This window comes from Bos taurus, chromosome 4 (genome assembly GCF_002263795.3).
Source record: "Bos taurus isolate L1 Dominette 01449 registration number 42190680 breed Hereford chromosome 4, ARS-UCD2.0, whole genome shotgun sequence".
Lineage (NCBI taxonomy): Eukaryota > Metazoa > Chordata > Mammalia > Artiodactyla > Bovidae > Bos > Bos taurus.
Genome location: NC_037331.1, coordinates 52,462,341 through 52,485,374, shown reverse-complemented (window position 1 = coordinate 52,485,374; position 23,034 = coordinate 52,462,341). Strand labels below are relative to the sequence as shown.

General features: G+C 34.5%; 1 protein-coding gene across 9 annotated transcripts in view; it reads right to left on the bottom strand.

Moving 5' to 3' along the window:
• The window catches only part of TFEC (transcription factor EC), a 217,473-nt gene that overhangs the window by 14,248 nt on the left and 180,191 nt on the right, over window positions 1-23,034 (bottom strand). For all 9 annotated transcript variants that reach the window (XM_059885686.1, XM_059885687.1, XM_059885691.1 and 6 more), the window contains 2 exon segments: window positions 9,416-9,530; window positions 6,700-6,756 (listed from right to left, as the gene is read on the bottom strand). In XM_059885686.1, coding sequence (XP_059741669.1) covers window positions 6,700-6,756; window positions 9,416-9,530 — 172 coding nt within the window.

The following is a 23,034-nucleotide window of genomic DNA, read 5'->3' as shown; positions in this document are numbered from 1 at the left end:
CAGCCCTGAGCACCCTGTCTCACGCATTGAACCTGGACTGGTGATCTATTTCACATACAGTAATATCCATGTTTCATTGCTATTCTCTCAAATCATCCCACCCTTGCCTTCTCCCACAGAGTACAAAAGTCTGTTCTTTACATCTGTGTCTCTTTTGCTGTCTCACATATAGGGTCATCGTTACCATCTTTATAAATTCCATATATGTGCATAATAAACTGTATTGGTGGTTTTTTCTGACTTACTTCACTCTGTATAATAGGCTCCAGTTTCATCCACCTAATTAGAATTGATTCAAATGCAATAGCTGAGTAATATTCCATTGTCTATATGTACCACTGCTTTCTTATCCATTACTCTGCCAATGGGCCTCTAAGTTGCTTCCATGTACTAGCTATTGTAAATAGTGCTGCAATGAATATTGGGGTACACGTGTCTCTTTCAATTCTGGTTTCCTCGGTGTATATGCCCTGCAGTTGGATTGCTGGGTCGTATGGCAGTTCTATTTCCAGTTTTTTAAGGAATCTCCACACTGTTCTCCATAGTGGCTGTACTAGTTTGCATTCCCACCTACGGTGTAAAAATGTTTCCTTTATCTGCACCATCTTCAGCATTTATTGTTTGTATATTTTTTGATAGCAGCCATTCTGACTGACATGAGATGGTACCTCACTGTGGTTTTGATTTGCATTTCTCTGATAATGAGTGATGTTGAGCATCTTTTCATGTGTTTGTTAGCCATCTGTATGTCTTCTTTGGAGAAATGTCTGTTTAGTTCTTTGGCTCATTTTTTTTGATTGTGTCATTTATTTTTCTGGAATTGAGCTGCATGAGCTGCTTGTATATTTTTGAGATTAATTCTTTATCAGTTGCTTCACTTGCTATTACTTTCTCCCATTCTGAAGGGTGTCTTTTTTCATCTTGCTTTTCACCTTGTGCAAAAGCTTTTAAGTTTAATTAGGTCTCAATTGTTTATTTTTGCTTTTATTTCCATTACTCTGGGAGGTGGGTCATAGAGGATCCTGCTGTGATTTATGTCAGAGAGTGTTTTGCCTATGTTTTCCTCTAGGATTTTTATAGTTTCTGGTGTTACATTTAGATCTTTAATCCATTTTGAGTTTATTTTTGTGTATGGTGTTAGAAAGTGTTCTAGTTTCATTCTTTTACAAGTGGTTGACCAGTTTACCCAGCACTACTTGTTAAGGAGATTATCTTTTCTCCACTGTATTTTCTTGACTACTTTGTCAAAAATAAGGTGTCCAAAGGTGTGTGGATTTATCTCTGGGCTTTCTATTTTGTTCCATTGCTCTGTATTTCTGTCTTTGTGCCAGTACCATACTGTCTTGATGACTGTAGCTTTGTAGGATAGCCTGAAGTCAAGAAGGTTGATTCCTCCAGTTCCATTCTTCTTTCTCAAGATTGCTTTGGCTATTCGAGGTTTTTTGTATTTCCATACAAATTGTGAAATTATTTGTTCTGATTCTCTGAAAAATACTGTTGGTAGCTTGATAGGAATTGCATTGGATCTATAGATTGCTTTGGGTAATATACTCATTTTCACTATACGGATTCTTCTGATCCATGAACATGGTATATTTATCCATCTATTTGATTTCTTTCATCAGTGTTTTATAATTTTCTATATATAGGTCTTTTGTTTCTTTACTGCTACTGCTATTGCTAAGTCACTTCAGTCGTGTCCGACTCTGTGTGACCCCATAGACCACAACCCACCACGCTCCCGTCCCTGGGATTCTCCAGGTAAGAACACTGGAGTGGGTTGCTATTTCCTTCTCCAATGCATGAAAGTGAAATGTGAAAGTGAAGTCACTCAGTTGTATCTGACTCTTAGCGACCCCATGGACTGCAGCCCACCAGGCTCCTCCGTCCATGGGATTTTCCAGGCAAGAGTACTGGAGTAGGGTGCCATTGCCTAGGTAGATTTATTCCTAAGTATTTTATTATTTTCACTGCAATGGTGAATGGAATTGTTTCCTTAATTTCCTTTTCTGTTTTCTGATTGTTGGTATATAGGAATGCAAGGGATTTCTGTGTGTTAATTTTATATCCTGCAGCTTTACTATATTCATTGATTAGCTCTAGTAATTTTCTGGTGGTGTCTTTAGGGTTTTCTATGTAGAGGATCATGTCATCTGCAAACAGTGAGAGTTTTACTTCTTTTTTTCCAGTCTGGATTAATTTTATTTCTTTTTCTTCTCTGATTTCTGTGGCTAAAACTTCCAAAACTATGTTGAATAGTAGAGGTGAGAGTGGGCACCCTTGTCTTGTTCCTGATTTTAGGGGAAATGCTTTCAATTTTTCACCATTGAGAATAACGTTTGCTATGGTTTATCATATATGGCTTTATTATGTTGAGGTATGTTCCTTCTATGCCTACTTTCTGGAGGGTTTTTATCATAAATGGATGTTGAATTTTGTCAAAGGCTTTCTTTGCATCTATTGAGATAATCATATGGTTTGTATTTTTTAATTTATTAATGTGGTGTATCACATTGATTGATTTGTGAATATTGAAGAATCCTTGCATCCCTGGGATAAAACCCACTTGGTCATGATGTATGATCTTTTTAATATGTTGTTGGATTCTGTTTGCTAGGATTTTGTTAAGGATTTTTGGATCTATATTCATCAGTGATATTGGCCTGTAGTTTTCTTTCTTTGTGGCATCTTTGTCTGGTTTTGGTATTAGGGTGATGGTAGTGTCATAGAATGAGTTTGGAAGTTTATCTTCCTCTGCAATTTTCTGGAAGAGTTTGAGTAGGATAGATGTTAGCTCTTCTCTAAATTTTTGGTAGAATTCAGCTGTGAAGCCATCTGGTCCTGGGCTTCTGTTTGTTGGAAGAATTTTCACTACATTTTCAATTTCCATGCTTGTGATGGGTCTGTTAAGATTTTCTATTTCTTTCTGGTGCAGTTTTGGAAGGTTATATTTTTCTAAGAATTTGTACATTTCTTCCAGGTTGTCCATTTTATTAGCATATAGTTACTGGTAGTAGTCTCTTATGATCCTTTGTATTTCTGTGTTGTCTGTTGTGATTTCTCCATTTTCATTTCTAATTTTGTTAATTTGATTCTTCTCCTTTTTTTGTTTTCTTGATAAGTCTGGCTAATGGTTTGTCTATTTTATTTATCTTCTCGAAGAATCAGCTTTTAGTTTTGTTGATTTTTGCTATAGTCTCCTTTGTTTCTTTTTCACTTATTTCTGCCCTAATTTTTATGATTTCTTTCCTTCTATTAACCCTGGGGTTCTTCATTTCTTCTTTTTCTAGTTGCTTTAGGTGTAAAGTTAGGTTATTTGATTTTTCTCTCGTTTCTTGACATAAGTTTGTATTGCTATGAACCTTTCCCTTAGCACTGATTTTACTGAATCTCCTAGGTTTTGGGTTGTTGTGTTTTCATTTTCTTTCATTTCTATGCCTATTTTGATTTCTTTTTTGATTTCTTCTGTGATTTGTCGGTTCAGAAGCGTGTTGTTTAGCCTCCATATGTTTGTGTTTTTAATAGTTTTTTCCCCATTAGTTCAGTTCAGTTCAGTCGCTCAGTCGTGTCCAACTCTGCGACCCCGTAAATTGCAGCATGCCAGGCCTCCCTGTCCATCACCAACTCCCGGAGTTCACTCAGACTCATGTCCATCGAGTCAGTGATGCCATCCAGCCATCTCATCCTCTGTCATCCCCTTCTCTTCCTGCTCCCAATCCCTCCCAGCATCAGAGTCTTTTCCAATGAGTCAACTCTTCGCATGAGGTGGCCAAAGTACTGGAGTTTCAGCTTTAGCATCATTCCTTCCAGAGAAATCCCAGGGCTGATCTCCTTCAGAATGGCCTGGTTGGGTCTCCTTGCAGTCCAAGGGACTCTCAAGAGTCTTCTCCAACACCACAGTTCAAAAGCATCAATTCTTTGGCGCTCAGCCTTCTTCACAGTCCAACTCTCACATCCATACATGACCACAGGAAAAACCATAGCCTTGACTAGACGGACCTTTGTTGGCAAAGTAATGTCCCTGCTTTTGAATATGTTATCTAGGTTGGTCATAACTTTCCTTCCAAGGAGTAAGCATCTTTTAATTTCACGGCTGCAGTCACCATCTGCAGTGATTTTGGAGCCCCCAAAAATAAAGTCTGACACTCTTTCCACTGTTTCCCCATCTATTTCCCATGAAGTGATGGGACCGGATGCCATGATCTTCGTTTTCTGAATGTTGAGCTTTAAGCCAACTTTTTCATTCTCCACTTTTACTTTCAGATCAGATCAGATCAGTTGCTCAGTCGTGTCCGACTCTTTGTGACCCCATGAATCGCAGCACGCCAGGCCTCCCTGTCCATCACCAACTCCCGGAGTTCACTGAGACTCATGTCCATCGAGTCAGTGATGCCATCCAGCCATCTCATCCTCTGTCGTCCCCTTCTCTTCCTGCCCCCAATCCCTCCCAGCATCTAATCTTACTGCATTGAAATTATTTCAATTTTTTTGAATTTACCAAACCTAGATTTATGGCCCAGGATGTGATCTATCCTGGAGAAAGTTCTGTGTGCACTTGAGAAAAAGGTGAAATTCATTGTTTTGGGGTGAAATGTCCTATAGATATCAATTAGGTCTAATTGGTCCATTGTATCATTTAGAGCTTGTCCTTCCTTGCTAATTTTCTGTTTAGTTGATCTATCCATAGGTGTGAATGGAGTATTAAAGTCTCCCACTATTATTGTGTTACTGTTAATTTCCCCTTTCATACTTGCTAGCTTTTGCCTTACATACTGTGGTGCTCTATGTTGGGTACATATATATTTATAATTGTTATATCTTCTTGGAGTGATCCTTTGATCATTAGGTAGTGTCCTTCTTTGTCTCTTTTCATAGCCTTTATTTAAAAGTCTATTTTATCTGATATGCGTATTGCTAGTCCTGCTTTCTTTTGGTCTCCATTTGCGTGAAATATCTTTTTCTAGCCCTTCACTTTCAGTCTGTATGTGTACCTTGTTTTGAGGCGGGTCTCTTGTAGACAGCATATATAGGGGTATTGTTTTTGTATCCATTCAGCCAGTCTTTGTCTTTTGGTTGGGAATTCAACCCATTTACACTTAAGGTAATTATTGATAAGTATGATCCCATTGCCATTTACTTTGTTGTTTTGGGTTCAAGTTTATAAAACTTTTCTGTGTTTCTTGTCTAAAGAAGATCCTTTAGCATTTGTTGAAGAGCTGGTTTGGTCATGCTGACTTCTCTCAGCTTTTGCTTTTCTGTAAAACTTTTGATTTCTCCTTCATATTTGAATGAGATGCCTGCTGGGTATAGTAATCTGGGTTGTAGGTTTTTCTCTTTCATCACTTCAAGTATATCTTGCCATTCCCTTCTGGCCTGAAGAGTTTCTGTTGAAAGATCAGTTGTTATCCTTATGGGAATCCCCTTGTGTGTTATTTGTTGCTTTTCCCTTGCTGCTTTTAATATTTGCTTTTTGTGTTTGATCTTCATTAATTTGATTAATATGTGTCTTGGGGTGTTTTGCCTTGGGTTTATCATGTTTGGGACTCTCTGGGTTTCTTGGACTTGGGTGGCTATTTCCTCCCCCATTTTAGAGAAGTTTTCAACTATTTTCTCCTCAAGTATTTTCTCATGGCCTTTCTTTTTGTCTTATTCTTCTGGGACTCCTATGATTCAAATGTTGGGGCACTTTATATTGTCCCAGAGGTCTCTGAGGTTATCCTCATTTCTTTTAATTCTTTTTTCTTTTATCCTCTCTGCTTCATTTGTTTCCACCATTCTATCTTCCACCTCACTTATCAGCTACCTCAATTATTCTACTGTTGGTTCTCTCCAAAGTGCTTTTGATCTCAATTATTGCATTATTCACTATTGACTGACTTTTATTTTCTTGTTAAAAAGAAAGGTCCTTGTTAAACCTTTCTTGAATCTTCTTAATCCTTATCTCCAGTCTATTTATCTGTAACTCCGTTTTGTTTTCAAGATTTTGAATCATCTTTACTATCACTATTCTGAATTCTTTTTCAGGTAGACTCCATATCTCCTCCTCTTTTGTTTGGTTTGGTGGGCATTTATCATGCTTCTTTACCTGCTGAATATTTCTCTGCCTTTTCATTTTGTTTAGATTGCTGTGTTTGGGGTGGCCTTATTTTATGCTGGAAGTTTGTGGTTCCTCTTTGTTGTGGAGGTTGCTCCCTGTGGGTGGGGTTGGACTAGTGACTTGTCAAGGTTTCCCAGTTAGGGAAGCTTGTGTCACTGTTCTGGGGGGTGGAGCTGGATCTCTTCTCTCAGGAGTGCAATGAAGTGTCCAGTAGTGAGTTTTGAGGTGTCTATGGGTTTGGTGTGACTTTTGGCTGAATGGCGTCCTTTTTCTAAAGTCACTTTTATCTCTTTAAATTTTGGAGTCAATTGAGTTCAAATGTAACTCAGTGCACTCATCTCCCTTATTAGTATTCTTCTTCAGAGAAAATGATCAAGGAGAGAACTTGAGATGTTTCACTTCATAAAAATGTCTAGCTTTTCTGAGAGTTTGCATTGTCTAAATTGCCCCAAAATAGCTCTACTAGTGAGCGTGTACACTTAATTTTGGTCATCTGACTTCAAAATATATACAGGTGACAATAAAACACCACATATTTTAACCTCCTTCCATTTCCTCTTGCATTGATTCATTTTGCTTAGAAAAAAGGAAAATATACTCACTGAGGTTGTGGTTGTCCTTTTTTTGTCTCTCCTTGGCCAAAGCTCGAGTATCTGTTTCTGATCAAAAGGAAAATAATTGAAACAGTACTTATTTCTACCTTACAATCCTTCCAGTCAACAAAATTCAGAAATACAAGTGAAAATATAATATTACTTACTCCAGGTGGTGTAACAAAAATTTTTACAAATATTTAGAAATTTGAAACAACATATTAGTAAGAAGGCAGTGGCAAAACCTATGGGATTTAAATAGTAAAATCTGAATTTGTATTCTGACCCTCCATTTAGTAGCCTTGGGGTCTCAGGTTACCTAAGTTCTCATCTGTGAAGTTGGTATGATACCTACTAAATACCATTATTGTGATTAAAAGAATTAGAGCATACAGTAAATATTAACCTGCTTAATCATTTTTATTAGAATTTTCTCAGAACTTTAAGATTATTCAAAATTATTTCAATCTAAATTTTCACAACCTACATTTTTTTTATAAATATTATGATTTCTAAATTCAAAGAATTGGAACTAACGACATTTCTCATATACCTATCAAACAAATCCATACTTTAAGTAACAGACACTTTATGTGCTATGTGGTTGTTAGCACTTGTGATAGTCAGACTCCAAAATGGCCCACCATGATTCTCATTCATGACAGTCATACTTTTGATGGTTCCCTTCCATACTGAATAGGATCAATCTGTGAAACTGATATAATATTGTGGAAATGATTAGTGTGGCTTTCAAGACTAGGTCATAAAAGACATTTTCAGCTTCCCCTTTGGGTGTTCCTTGAATCACTACTTGTCAGATCATGAGGACACTTGAGCAGCCCTGTGGAGAGTTCTACATGGTAAAGAACCAAGCAGCACTGACTAGGAAGATGTGTGAGTGAACCATCCTGGGAGTGCATCCTCCAGGCAAATATCTGTATCTCTGGCCAACATCTTGACTGCAACCTTACGCAAGGCTCTGAGCTAGAAGCAATTTTATAAATCACCCCTGGATTTCTGAAATATAGGGATTGTGTGAGATAATTAACATTTATTATTTCAATCTGTTAAGTTTGGGGTACTTTGTTATATATCAATGGATAATTAATACAATGTTCTTTGAATTATTCTAGTTTTAAAATAGAAATATATAAATATATTTATTAAATTTTGATTATTTAAGATTAAATTAATTAATTTTACTCTAAATAATTTGAATGCATAGATATTTTTGAGTCATTTGTTAGATTCCAAGAATAGAAATATTGTATTTATTAAAAATGCTGATATTAACTAAAGAAAAATACTAAAAGATCAATGTTTGAATGCCGAACTAAAAACATGTTACAGAAATTTCTATTAAATTTTATTTTATTTTATGGAGAAACTAACACTAGACTTGTAAGTCAGGAGATCCTTATTTTGATCAACTTCTGCTTCTAATCAGAATACCATTGGGAAATAACTCCTCTGACTACTTCCTCATCTACCTATTGAAGGAACTTGAAAGTGCCCCTGTAATTCCTTTAAGTTGTAACAATTTTGAAATTTATTATTGAAAACAGAGGGGTTTTTACACACTTGAGAAAGTTAAATGTGAATCATGGTATCTGTGAAACAAGTTGAAAAGAGGAAAATCTATTTTTTCCTAATCTATTAATCTGTTATTTTGCAAACGTGTTAATAAATTGAATATTTGCAATATCAAAATTAACCTATATTAAGTGAAAGTTAGCTAAGTTAAGTCGTTCAGTCATATCCAACTCTTTGCAACCCCATGGACTGTAGTCGCCAGGCTCATCCATCCGTGGGATTTTCCAGGCAAGAATACTGAAGTGGGTTGCCATTTCATTCTCCAGGGGATCTTCCTGACCCAGCAATCGAACCTGAGTTTCCCACACTGCAGGTAGACTCTTTACCATCTGATTCACCAGGGAAGCCCAAAGTGAAAGCGGAACTTAGTCAAACTGTCGTATACATATGACTAGAGGTTATGTGTGTATATTCGTATTTGTCCAATTCCTAAAATCACTGAGTTGAACTGTAAGTTATACTAACTTGTTGCTTGGTTGTTATAAAGGAAAAGAAGGTGGATTTACTCTTGAAATGTTTCCCATTTTAACTACAGTAAGTCTCCTACCTATGAATGAGTTCCTTTCCAAGTAAAAGTCCAATTTGTTTTTTTAGCCTAGGTACCCAACTAACACAATCAGCCCATAGAGTACTGTACTGTAATAGTTTAATAATACTTTTCACACAAATAATACACAAAAAACACAAAAATAAAGAAAACATTTTTAATCTCATAGTACAGCACCTTGGAAAATAAAGTAGTACAGTACAATAACTGGCAATTCTTAGCAGTACCAGCTAAATCACATTGCTTCTACACTTGCTTTCAGACATCCTGGACTTGAAATAAAGATACTGTACTACTGTCCTCTATACAGTACTGTACAGTAAAGTACACAAAAGCACAGCCACTTGAAGAGGATGCACACTGTGACAATGTATGCCAGACAAGTGAACTAACTTACATGATTGAACATGCAAACGCAAGTTCACATCTTTGATAGTTTGCAATTTGAAGGTTCATATGTAGAAGACTTACTATAACTATTTTGATAATGTTTCAAAAATTGTCTTTAGATTGGAATTATATGTCACTCATGTCTTACAAAGGTGTTGTTTTTTTTTTTAAAGAAAACTATAAAAGCAGCATTACCTGTAATTTCTCTTTTCATTGGTAGACTACTTGGACAAGAAGCACTTGTAAGGCCCATATTAACTGGCGAAATTTCTTGCTCACCACTATACACATCCAAAATACTTCCAGATACCTTTAAAGGAAAAAATGTAGAAAAGAGCAATTAAGTCTTTGGTTAATATTGATATATTTAGTTGTATTACCTTAAATTGACCAATTGTTAATAGAAACTTGCAATATATAGCATTTTTAATTTTAAACAAAAATGAATATGCATTAACTTTGTAAAATCTTTGGGGAATGCTTGTGGATAAGATATGTTGAAAAAAGCTATTTGTACTTAAGAAAAAGGAAAAAGTTCACTCATGAAGAAAAATTTTTATTAATATTTACAAAGTTATGGGCATTTGATCCAGCACAGTACCTGGTTATAAATGAATAAGATTAAAAATATCACTTTAGACAAAAATCAATATACATATTAGTAAAGCTCGAAAATTCATTACATATCATGAATTAGGCATAATAGTTGAATATTTTGGAAACCTTAATACTATCAGTGCTACCAGCAATTCACAGTCAAGAGGTGTTTTATACTGTTAATTAAGTGAGAAACTTTCCTTCCTGGAAGGCATACTTTTTCTCATTGTACACTTAATGTTCTAGATTATTATAAATATCCAGCTGGTAACCAAAAGTAGTCTAAAACTGCTTTGCCTCAAGTGGATATAGGGTATATCTAATTACAGCAACACTGCAATTCTTAAAGTGCTCCTTGGGAGCAATTTTTCAGAAAGCTAAGATGCTTTATACACAATTCAAAATTTTATTGAAAATGTGCTTATTGATTGATCTCCTAAGAAAATTAAATTTAAATAATATTCACAACTCAAGTTAATATTTATTATTCCAGAACAACCTATATTTAAAATACAAGATTTGAACATTTAAAATATTTCCATTCTAGTTATCTTTATTTCATTTCTGAGAAGTCAATCAAGAGCCGAATAAGCAGTACCTGTTTTCTTTCCTTTAAGAAATTATCAAACAAAGCTATATTCAGATTATTATGGAAACTTGAACTCTTTATTCCCATTTTTTGTAGAACTCCAAGCCGAAGGAAATTTTTTTAATACTTATAAAATCAGACTGAAAATAATCGAAGAAAGGACACATGAAGACAAAAATTAGTTTCTGAAATAATAATCTATTAAATTATGTGATTAATATTGTATATTTCCGAGGGAAAAATACTTGGAAAATACAGTGGAAATCAGGCTAATATACAATTGTATATGCATATCAACAAGAACATTATAGATTGCATATGGTATTATGATGCATGTTTTCATATATTGGTTCTCTTCATTATTTACTCTGTGAGGACTCCTCATCTTTATTTTATATAAATTCATTGATTATATAACAATGAAGGACAGGGAAGTCTGGTATGCTGCATTCCATAGAGTCGCAAACAGTTGGATATGACTAAGTGACTGAACAACAACAACATTGTTTTAAAATGTGTTTTTGCATCTTGGATATTAGAAGTGAGCTACTGAGATATTTATTCCCTCTCAATTTTCTTATCTGAAAAGTAGGGACAAGAAAACCTATCAAATTGGATAAATGATGAGTGTAAGTATCAAAATAATACAATTAGAAAGAAATTCTAGAAGCACACATTTCCCTAACATGTGAGTCATTTAGCTATATATGTAGAATTTTAAAGCTTCCAGGTCTTTTTTGAAAACCCTGTTGGTTATAAGTGGAGGCATCACCAACCTGAATTGTACATTTGCACTGTGCCTTTGAGAAACATAATGACATGCTGAACAAAAAGACAAGGAGGGAGAAAGAAGGGGGAAAGAACTAGGAAAAGGGCATTTTTCTCTAAAGAGCTTGAAATCAGATAGATTGAATGCAGCGGTAGCAAACAGTAGAAATGTTTAAGAGGAGCCATATTACATTTGCACTGCAACAATAAAGTGATAGGTTCCTAGCTAAAACATTACACTGGGTTATTATTACTTGGTCAGAGCGTACCCAATGTATTTTTCTGTAGAAATGGGGCTGGAGTTCTGATAATGAATTCAATCCTGCTTAACTGTGGGTCTATTACATCTTCTCCTGATCTTCGGTTGTTCTTCAGTTGCTCCAGTAGTGTCTGACTCTGCAACCCTGTAGACTGCAGCATGCCAGGCTTCTCTGCCCCCATGTCTCAAAGTTGATCAGACTCATGTCCATTGAGTCAGTGATGCCATCCAAACATCTCATCCTCTGTCATCCTCTTCTCCTCATGCCTTCTATCTTTCCCAGCATCAGGATATTTTTCAGTGAGTCACCTCTTTGAATCAGGTGACCAAAGCATTGGAGCTTCAGGTTCACCATCAGTCGTTCTGATAAACATTCAGGATTGATTTCCTTTAGGAGTGACTGGTTTAGTTTCTTGCAGTCCAAGGAACTCTCAAGAGTCTTCTCCAACACCACAGTTCAAAAGCATAATTCTTTGGTGCTCAGCCTTCTTCACGGTCCGACTCTCACATCAACACACGACTACTGGAAAAACCATAGCTTTGACTAGATGGACCTTAGTCAGCAAAGTAATGTCTCTGCTTTTTAATACACTGTCCAGGTTGGTCATAACTTTCCTTCCAAGAAGCAAGTGTCTTCTAATTTCATGGCTTCAGTCACCATCTGCAGTGATTTTACAACCCAAGAAAATAAAGTCTCTCACTGTTTCCATTTATTGTCCATTTGCCATGAAAAGATGAGACTGGATGCCATGATCTTAGTTTTTTGAGTGTTGAGTTTTAAGCCAACTTTTTCATTCTCCTCTTTCACTTTCATCAAGAGGCACTTAGTTACTCTTCACTTCCTGCCATAAAGGTGGTGTCATCTGCATATATGAGGTTATTGATATTTCTCCCTGCAATCTTGATTCCAGCTTGTGTTTCATCCAGCCTGGCATTTTTCATGATGTATTCTGCATATAAGTTCAATAAGCCAAGTGACAGTATACAGCCATGATATATTCCTTTCCCAATTTTGAGCCAGTCCATTGTTCCGTGTCCAGTTCTAACTGCTACTTCTGAACCTGCATACAGGTTTCTTAGGAGGCAGATAAGGTGGTCTGGTATTCCCATCTCCTTAATTTTCCACAATTTGTTGTGATCCACACGGTCAAAGTCTTTAGCGTAGTCAATGAAGCAGAAGTAGATGTTTTCTGGAATTCTCTTGCTTTTTCTATGATCCAATGTTGGCAATTTGATTGCTGGTTCCTCTACCTTTTTGAAATTCAGCTTGAACATCTGTAAGTTCTCAGTTCACTTAGTGTTGAAAGGCTAGCTTGGAGAAGTTTGAGCATTACTTTGCTAGTGTATGAAATAAGTACAATTGTGCAGTAGTTCGAGCATTCTTTGACATTGTCCTTCTTTGGGATTGAAATGAAAACTGACCTTTTCCAGCCCTATGGCCACTGCTGAGTTTTCCCAATTTGTTGGCATATTGAGTGTAGCACTTTCATAGCATCATCTTTCAGGATTTGAAATAGCTCAGCTGGAATTCCATCACCTCACTAGCTTTGTTCATAGTGATGCTTCCTAAGGCCCACTTGACTTCCCACTCCAGGATGTCTGGCTCTAGGTGAGTGATCACACCATCATGGTTATCTAGATCATTAATATCTCTTTTGTATAGTTCTGTGTATTCTTGCTACGTCTTCTTAATATCTTCTGCTTATGTTAGGTCCATATCATTTCTTTATTCTTTATTTCTTTATTACCATATCTTTATTATACCTTTATTGTGCCCATCTTGGCATGAAATGCTCCCTTGATATCTCTAATTTTCTTGAAGAGATCTCTAGTCTTTCCCATTCTATTGTTTTCCTCTATTTCTTTTCATTGATCACTGAGGAAGGCTTTCTTATCTCTCCTTGCTATTCTTTGAAACTGCATTCAGATGGGTATATCTTTCTTTTTCTCCTTTGCCTTTCACCTGTCTTCTTTTCCCAGCTATTTGTAAGGCCTTATCAGACAACCATTTTGCCATTTTGCATTTCTTTATCTTGGGGATGGTTTTGATCACTGTCTCCTATACAATGTTACAAACCTCTGTCCATAGTCCTTCAGGCACTCTGTTCTATCAGATGTAATCCCTTGGAATTATTGGTCACTTCCACTGTATAATTGTAAGGGATTTGATTTAGGTCATACCTGAATGGCTTAGTGGTTTTCCCTACTTTCTTCAATTTCAGGCTGAATTTTGCAATATTCATGATTTGAGCCACAGTCAGCTCCCAGTTTGTTTTTACTAACTGTATAGAGCTTCTCTATCTTCCACTGCAAAGAATATAATCAATCTAATTTCGGTACTGACCATCTGGTGATGTCCACGTTAGAGTCATCTCATGTGTTGTTGAAAAAGGGTGTTTGCTATGACCTTGGTTGTTGTCTAATTTATGCCCTGAAGCATAATGATTAATATCCTATTTAATTTTATGTTGTAGGTACTACTCTATTTCATGTGAATGGCTAATTACTTTTTAAATATCATTAGACAATTGGTTTCAATTTCAAAATATGTAATATATTTCACATAATCTAAAGAGCCTTTTCTCCATTCAAAGATATGAGTAAAATGTTAGTGAAAATTTAAAGATTACATGCATATCAGAAAAGGCTTACAAACCAAAGTTATAATCTACTTAGGTATTAAAGTCTAAGTCTTGGCTTTATCTTACAGACTAGTAGGCAACCGGATAGATATTTTATAAAGAAATATTTATTATTCTGGTTAAAAATTATTACTTTTTTCAGTAAAGCAAAATCATTGACATAGCAATAGGGAAATATAAGTATTAGAAACAAACTCACAAATTTTAAAAACACCTAGTAAATAATTTATTATAAAATATTTTCAGCAAGGTAGAACATATCTTGTCTTTTCTTAAGACAATTCTTTCTTGTAGACAAAAGTGAATGCTTGATCTAAGAAATTGTTTTGAAGTGAGAAGTGACCAAAAGTGATTCCTGGTGTCGAAAATTCTCTACCCTAGATTTTTCACATCTCCCTACTAAGTTCATAGAGACTGAAATGGACTGAGAACTGGTCTTCCTGTACAAACACTACCTTTCACAGTAGCCAAAATTCCCTAAAGAAAATGAGCTTACAGGTCAAAATATCAAAGCATTCAAGAAAAATGATTATTTTAAAAGTTAAGCAACATGTAATGTTAGAAATAACATCAAAAGCAAAAATTTTAGAAATAAAAAAAGATTACATGAAACCAAGTTTTAAAAATTGATCTAATACATACTTTAATGAAATAAAGGATGATGTTTGCAATAATTTATAATCTAAAATGGAGCTTCCCTGGTGGCTTTGTGGTAAAACATCTGCCTCCTAATTCAAGAGATGTGGGTTTGATCCCCGAATTGGGAAGATTCCCTGGAGAAGGAAATGGCAACCCACTCCAGTACTCTTGCCTAGGGAATCCCATGGACAGATAAACCTGGCGGGCCACAATCCATGGGGTCACAAAAGTGTCAAACACTGCTGAGTGACTAAATAACAACAGTAATAATCAAAAATAAGAACAAATAAATATAAAAATGGCCAAAGTGATCATGAAGAAATAGGAGACATGAAAATATAATACCTGAAAAAAGAAGAAAACCATAAAATGGAAAAATAGCATAATACATAAGCTGAGAAAGAAATAAAGGAATTAGTAAATTATAAAAACCAAATTAATCTCTCAGAAGGATGAAGAACCAAGAAACCAAACATATAAAATAAAATCTAATTAGTATGAAGGACAGAATTATTAGAACTAAAATATAGATAGGTATTAAGAGAGTCAGGGAGAAAAAAAATAAAAATTGGAAGGAAGAAAATACTTTAAGAAAGAATAGATATGCATTCCAGAATTAACACTAAGTCAAAGATGAAACTATTGTCTTTAATCTCATCTTATTTTGTTGTTTCATTTTGACTTAAAAATCAAAGGGCCTATAGAATATCAAAGAAGAAAAACCTACATCCTGTAGGTTTAAACTTAGGAATGTACAATGACAGAAAATGTATGAGCATAATAGTAAGAAGAGATTATGTTCAAAGGAATAAGAATCTTATTAACATAAACATTTTAAATAGCAAAATGAATGAAACAAGAAAGTAAATGAAAAGATCTTAAAGCACAGTTTTATATCCAGCCCAATATCATCTACATCTGAGGTCATGATTAAAAATATGCTGAGAAATATAAAATGCTTAAGAATGCTTACCCACAAATACAAACACTGAAGACAGTTTGGGAAGAAGTAAATATGATATAAATAAATAAAACATGTTATAAATAGAATATTAAACATCTTGGTAAAGTGGCTGCAGTCTAAAAGAAAATAGGAGAATCAAGATAATAAAATAAACTATATAACCACCTGAACTGCCTCTTGAGAAATCTATATGTAGGTCAGGAAGCAATAGTTAGAACTGGACATGGAACAACAGACGGGTTCCAAATAGGGAAAGGAGTATGTCAAGGCTGTATATTGTCACCCTGCTTATTTAACTTATATGCAGAGTACATCATGAGAAACGCTGGGCTAGATGAAGCACAAGCTGGAATCAAGATTGCCGGGAGACATATCAATAACCTCAGATATGCAGCTGACACCACCCTTATGGCAGAAAGTGAAGAAGAACTAAAGAGCTTCTTGATGAAAGTGAAAGAGGAGAGTAAAACAGTTGGCTTAAAGCTCAACATTCAGAAAAGTAAGATCATGGCATCTAGTCCTATCTCTTCATGACAAATAGATGGGGAAACAATGGAAAAAGTGACAGACGTTACTTTTGGGGGCTCCAAAATCACTGCAGATGGTGACTGCAGCCATCAAATTAAAAGAACTTTGCTCCTTGAAAGAAAAGTTAGGACCAATCTAGACAGCATATTAAAAAGCAGAGACATTACCAACAAAGGTCCATCTAGTCAAAGCTATGGTTTTTCCAGTAGTTATGTATGGATGTGAGAGTTGGACTATAAAGAGAACAGAGCACCAAAGAATTGATGCTTTTGAACTATGTTGTTTGTAGAACTCTTGAGAGTCCCTTGGACTGGAAGGAGATCCAACCAGTCCATCCTAAAGGAAATCAGTCCTGAATATTCATTGGAAGGACTGACGCTGAAGCTGAAACTCCAATACTTTGGCCACCTGATGTGAAGAACTCACTCATTTGAAAAGACCCTGATCCTGGGAAAGACTGAAGGCAGGAGGAGAAGGGGATAATAGAGAACGAGATGGTTGGATGGCATCACGGACTCAATGCACATGAGTTTGAGTAAACTCAGGGATCTGGCGATGGACAGTGAGGCCTGGCGTTCTGCAGTCCATGATGTCGCAAAGAGTCGGACACGACTGAGCACCTGAACTGAACTGATATAACCATATAACTCCATATTAAATCTAGATAGTATCAGTATGATAGGGTTGGAGTAGTAAGGAAGTGAATGAATGTAAAAGTGGTAAAAAGGAAAAAAGTACTAAAAAATATATTAAAATATGTGTCACACATAATAAAAAAATGAGAAATACAGGTGAAAAATATCAATAGTGATAATAAATGTAAATAGATCAAATTCCTCAGCTAAAAGTTTGATAGTTCAGTTAAAAAGATAGTGTTTAGATCTATGTAGCTTACAAGAGACACAGCTGCATTACAAAAGGACACACAAGATTGAAAATTAAAAGATGGGAAAATATATGCCCAGCAAATTATAAACATAGGAAGCTGATGCAGCTATATTAATATCAGAAAAAATAGACTAAAATTAGAAAAATTATTAGGGCTAGAGATAGTCACTATCTAAAAATAAAGAATTCAATTCTCCAAAAAGGCACAGCAATTATAAGCAGATGTGTACCTAATAAAATAGAGAAGACTATAACATTTTCAGGAAACATACCATCTGCATTTTGTACAAATATTTCCAGACAGTAGAGACAATAGGGAAATATAGTATTGGAAGCAAATATGAAGCAGAATGTTTAAATTACAAGGAAAAATGAATAAAGCCATTAAAGTAGTGAGAGATTTCAAGATATTTCTTCCTATTTTTGAAAGGTCAAGTAGACAAAAATAATCAGTAATGTTCTAGTTGTGAACAATAAAAGTGAAATCTTGTCCTAGTAGACATGTATATAGTTCTGTATCTAAAAAGTACAGAAAACACATATTTTCCAAGTACATACAGAACATATATAAATATTGATCACCAAAAACATCACCAAAAACAAAAACAAAAAAAATGAAAAACTTCAAAAATTTCATTGAGTCCTTGATTACCTAATTAGAAAAATTTTAATGATTCAAGAGTAAAGACAAATCACACTGGAATTCAAAAATAAATGAAAGATACAGAAAACACATGTAAGGAAACTTTTGGAATTTGGCAAACTAATATTTTGAAGGAAATTTATACCCTTAAATATGAGAAAAAATAGTTAAAATTTTGATATTTGATAGACTGAGTGTATTTCTCAAGAAGTCAGAAAAATCACCAAAAAAACCCCAAAGCAAGTAAAACAGATAGTAATATAAGATCATAAATCAGTGAAAAACAAAACAATGCAAAAGACAAAATTTTGTTTTGTTTTTTCAGTTAGCAAACTTGACAGGCCTCTTGTAAGACTAAAGGAATAAAGACTAAACAAATGATATTTTAAATCAAAGAGGGATATAACCATAGTACAACTTAGATTTATGTTTTTTCCTCAAGGATCAGGAACAAACAAGACCAGGATACCTGCTTTCACCACTTCTTTTTAACACAGTATTGGAAGTCCTAGCCACAACAATTAGTCAAGGAAAAGAAAGTCATCCAAACTGAAAAGGCATGAGTAAAAATATCTTTGTTCACAGATGACATGATCTTACATTTAGAAAATCATGAGATTCATACATACACATACACACACACACACACAACAGTATGAAAGCTAATACATGAATTTAGCAAAGTGGCAGAATAAAAAATCAACATGCAAAAATATGTTGCATCTTTATACACTAACAATGAACAATCTGGAAAGGATATTAAGAAATCAATTTCATGTACAATAACATCAAAAAGAATAAAATACTTGGGAATAAATTTAACCAAGGAGGAAAAGACTTAGATACCAAAAACTAAAAAATACATTGCTTAAAGAAATTAAAGAAGACATAAATAAATGGAAAGATATCTCATGTTTTTTGATGAGAAGACTTAGTATCAGTAAGAGGGCAGTACTATCCAGAGCAATCAACAAATGCCTCCAATCCATATTAAAATCCTAACAGTGGTTTTTGCAAAAATATAAAAACCCACACTAAAATTCATATGAAGTCTCATGGGACCCTGAATAGTAAAAATTACCTTGAAAAGAACTAAGTTGGGGGGCTTAAATTTCCATATTTCAAAACAAAATGTTTGTTTATTACAAACATTTTGTTATAAACCAAAAAACATTTTGTTATAAACAAAATGTTTATTACAAAACAATTGTAATCAAGAGTGTGGCACTGACATAAAGACAGACATGTAGAGAGTGGGGTAGAGAGTCCATAAATTATTATTCAAATATATGGTCAAATGATTTTTGGTAAGGTACCAAGGCTATTCAATAGGGAAAGGACAAATTCTTCAACAAATAATCTTGAAAAAACTAGAGAGCCATATGCAGAAGGAAGTTGGACTCTTAGACCATAAACAAAATTTACTCAAAATGGATCAACAACTTTATATGAGTTAAGGGTATAACTTTCCTAGAAAAGATAAGGGAGAATCTTCATAAAAAATTTGGTTTGGTGATGATTTTATAGGTATAATATCAAAATCACAGGCAACAGCAACAACCAAAACAGATAAACTGGATTTCATAAAATTTAAAACTTTTGTACATTAAAGGACACTATCAAGTCAAATTTATACAGATAGAAAGGAGAATAAAGGCTATTAAAGTCTGGAGATAAGGAAAATAGGGAGTTATTATTTAATTGGTGACACTGTTTTCTGTTTGGAAGAATGAAAAATCTCTGTGAGTGTATAGTGATAATGGTTGCACAACATTGTGAATCTATGTTATGGCACTGAACTGTACACTTTAAAATGTTTAGGATGGCAAATTTTATGCTAAACATATTTTACCATAATAAAAAAGAGAAGAGAGATTACCTATAATAATTTTCTAATAACTGAATGCTTAGGTGAAATACATAAATTTCTAGAAAAACATTATTTAGTAGAACTGACAACAAATAATTAAGAGCTTGAATAGTCTTATGATTACTGAAGAAATAAAAAATACTTTAAACATATTACACAAGAAAATATCTGGATTAGACAGTTTTATGGGCAAGACTGCCACATTTTCAGGAAACATGCCATCTCAATTTTGTACAAACATTTCCAGACAATAGAGACAAGACAGAATATGTTCCAATTCATTGAGACTGAAACCATATAAAAACATTATAAGAAAAAATATTACAGACCCATTTTAATCATGACTATAAATCTTAAGCAAAATATTATTACATATTTAAATTCAAGAGAATATAAACAAGGTAACTTGTCATAATCAAATTGGGTTTCCCATAAATATATTTTATGATGTTAAGAAAGAAAAAGAAACCATATGATCATCTCAGTAGATTTAAAAAACTATCTGATAAAATTCAACCCCATTTATTAAAAAATATTAGTTTGTGAGAAGGCAACAATTTTCAATAATAGAAAAATATTTCTTTGCCTGTTTAAAATCAGTACTTCCCTATGAGAATTAATTGTTCATATATCCATTTACTCTCATCAGGCCAAATACAATAAAGGACATCATAAATGATCTGACCTAAATTCCACACGTGTTTTTTTCTGTTTGGCTTCTTCCCTCTCCATATATTAGATCCAATCTATTACCCAGTTGTGATATTTTTTTCTTTTAAGTTATTTTGTTCATTGTTGTTCAGTCACTAAGTTGTGTCTGACTCATTGCGACCCCATGGACTGCAGCACACCAGGCTTCTCTGTCCTACACTAACTCCTGAAAAGTGAAAGTGAAAGTCACTCAGTTGTGTCCCAATCTGCAACCCCATGGACTACAGTCCATGGAATTCTCCAGGCCAGAATACTGGAGTGGGTTGCCTTTCCCTTCTCCAAGGGATCTTCCCAACTCAGGGATCAAACCCAGGTCTCCTGCATTGCAGGTGGATTCTTTACCAGATGAGCCACAAGGGAAGCCCAAGAACACTGGAGTGGGTAGCTCCCTTCTTCTGTGGATCTTCCTGACCCAGGAATTGAACCGGGGTCTTCTGCATTCTAGGTGGATTCTTTACCAACCGAGCTTTGAGAGACACTAACTCCTGGAGTTTGCTCAAATTTATTGAGTGGGTGATGCTACCTAATCATCTCATCCTCTGCCACCCCCTGCTCCTTTTGCCTTCAATCTTTCCCATCATCAGGGTCTTTTCCAATGAGTTGGCTCTTCACATCAGGCCTGTCAAAGTATTGGAGATTCAGCATCAGTCCTTCCAACGAATATTCAAAGTTGATTTTCTTTAGTACTGACTGATTAAAACATTGGTCAGTTTAAATTTTCTTCCATACTCTCACATCTCAAGATCCCCAAGGCCTTCAGCCTAAATTATGTCCTTCCTTCCAGCATCCCTCCATCCCTCTCAATTAGTTCCCAAATGCTCCTCTCACACAAACATGTTTTGAAATACAACTTTCTTCTGATCTCTCCTAGCTCAAAAACATGAAATCTAAGTCTTTCCCCTCATATAGCTCATATATTACGCTCATACATTAAGCTCAAACGCTCATGTCTAGTTTTCAAAAGCTTCATTCAATGGTCCCACATTATCTAGTCAATATTATTTACTACTACTAACAAGTTCTGAAAGATTTCTCATCACCACATACAAATATGTAGACTATGTCCAAAAATAGATTTTCCACTCCAGTGGGAGGGAGGAAGAAAGAGGATAGAATGTTGTCAAATGGAACCTATGAATCCACATATGAAGAATTTTTTAAACATAATAAAATACAAGCATTATCATAACATATATATGCAAAGTCATAGATAGTTGAGTTTTTATTATATGCCCGATATTCAGCTAAGCATGTCTCATAGTAATAACAAATAGCAGAATTTCAAGTAATCTTTATAACAACTTTATGAGTGAAGTTTCATAGTTCCCATGTTAAATATAAATAATTAAAAGTCTGAAAAAATAAGTAATTATCTCAAGATCATACACTTGTAATAAATAGAAGACTTAGGGTTAAAATTTAGGTCTAACACAGAGGCTAGATTCTTTACTACCTATCTTATCGTGGAAGGGATCCTGCCTTAACATTTTTAATTGTAAAAAGTATTTTGAAAACTCAAAATGTTGGAAGCCATTGGAGAATATTTATCTCAGTGTTATTCTGTGCCACTGCTATTTTCTGCACCTCAAATGTCCTTATACCTTCTTTAAATATCAAAATACAATCTACAGGCTCAACTTAAGATTCAAACCATCTCCAACACTCTCCCTAATGGCATCCTGGTTTAATATTTTTCTTCACCAAAACACTATAGTACTGGAAAACCGACCACAAATTTAATAATTTAATTTGTTTTTATTGTTGCACCCCTCTTCATTTATAATCACTCATCAAGGGAGAGGGTACCATAGTATATACTCATCATGTTTCTGAAAATTGATTATCTAAAACCGATAATTTTCTGGAGATATATCTGTGCTCATTTGTATGTGTATAGATACATATATATACACACATACACAATATGCATATATATTACATATGTGTGTGCATGTCGTGTGTATGATGTATCTGTCTGCCAGATAATCTCATTATAAATACGGAAAAAGAAATAAAATCATCTATATACTTACATATTATATTTCCAGATAATTTTTCAGAATAAATACAAAAAGAAAAAAACTTATAAATCCATACCTAGATGTGCATATGTGATATCTATATTTCTATATCTATACCAGATATTTAGTGGGAGTCTCATGGGAAAATGAGGGGAAATTTTAAGTTGTTTGGATTCCCTATTTTGCTTTTCTCTGAAGACATTTATTGTGAATGCAAAATGGCAAAACTGAACATTAAACTATTCGATAGAATAACTGGCGGCATAGAAAGAAGATAAACTTCAGGAATAAAGAGTGAGCACTGTAGGACTGCATATATCACACAATGTAAGCACACACAAAAACTGGCACTTAAAAGATTATTTTATTTCCTTTTGTGTGTTTATTCATTTAAACATGGTAAACTAGATTTTTCCAGTTTTAGGACACTCACAATTGATCTTTCTCTGACTTTATTTTCTTTGTTGAAGCAGGGCTATGAGGTTTGAATGATAAACATTGAAAAGAGAAGTCCCACTGAGTTATTATTTTTTTGTTCTATTATAAGTGAATAAAAATAATCTGTTGGGCGGGAGTGGGAGATTCCTTTCCTTGACCAGCTGGCTCAAAACACAAATAGAAAAGATAAAATACAAAACAGAGAATAGTAACATAGAAACTGCTTTTGCATCATATATTTCTTATGTATAAGAAAT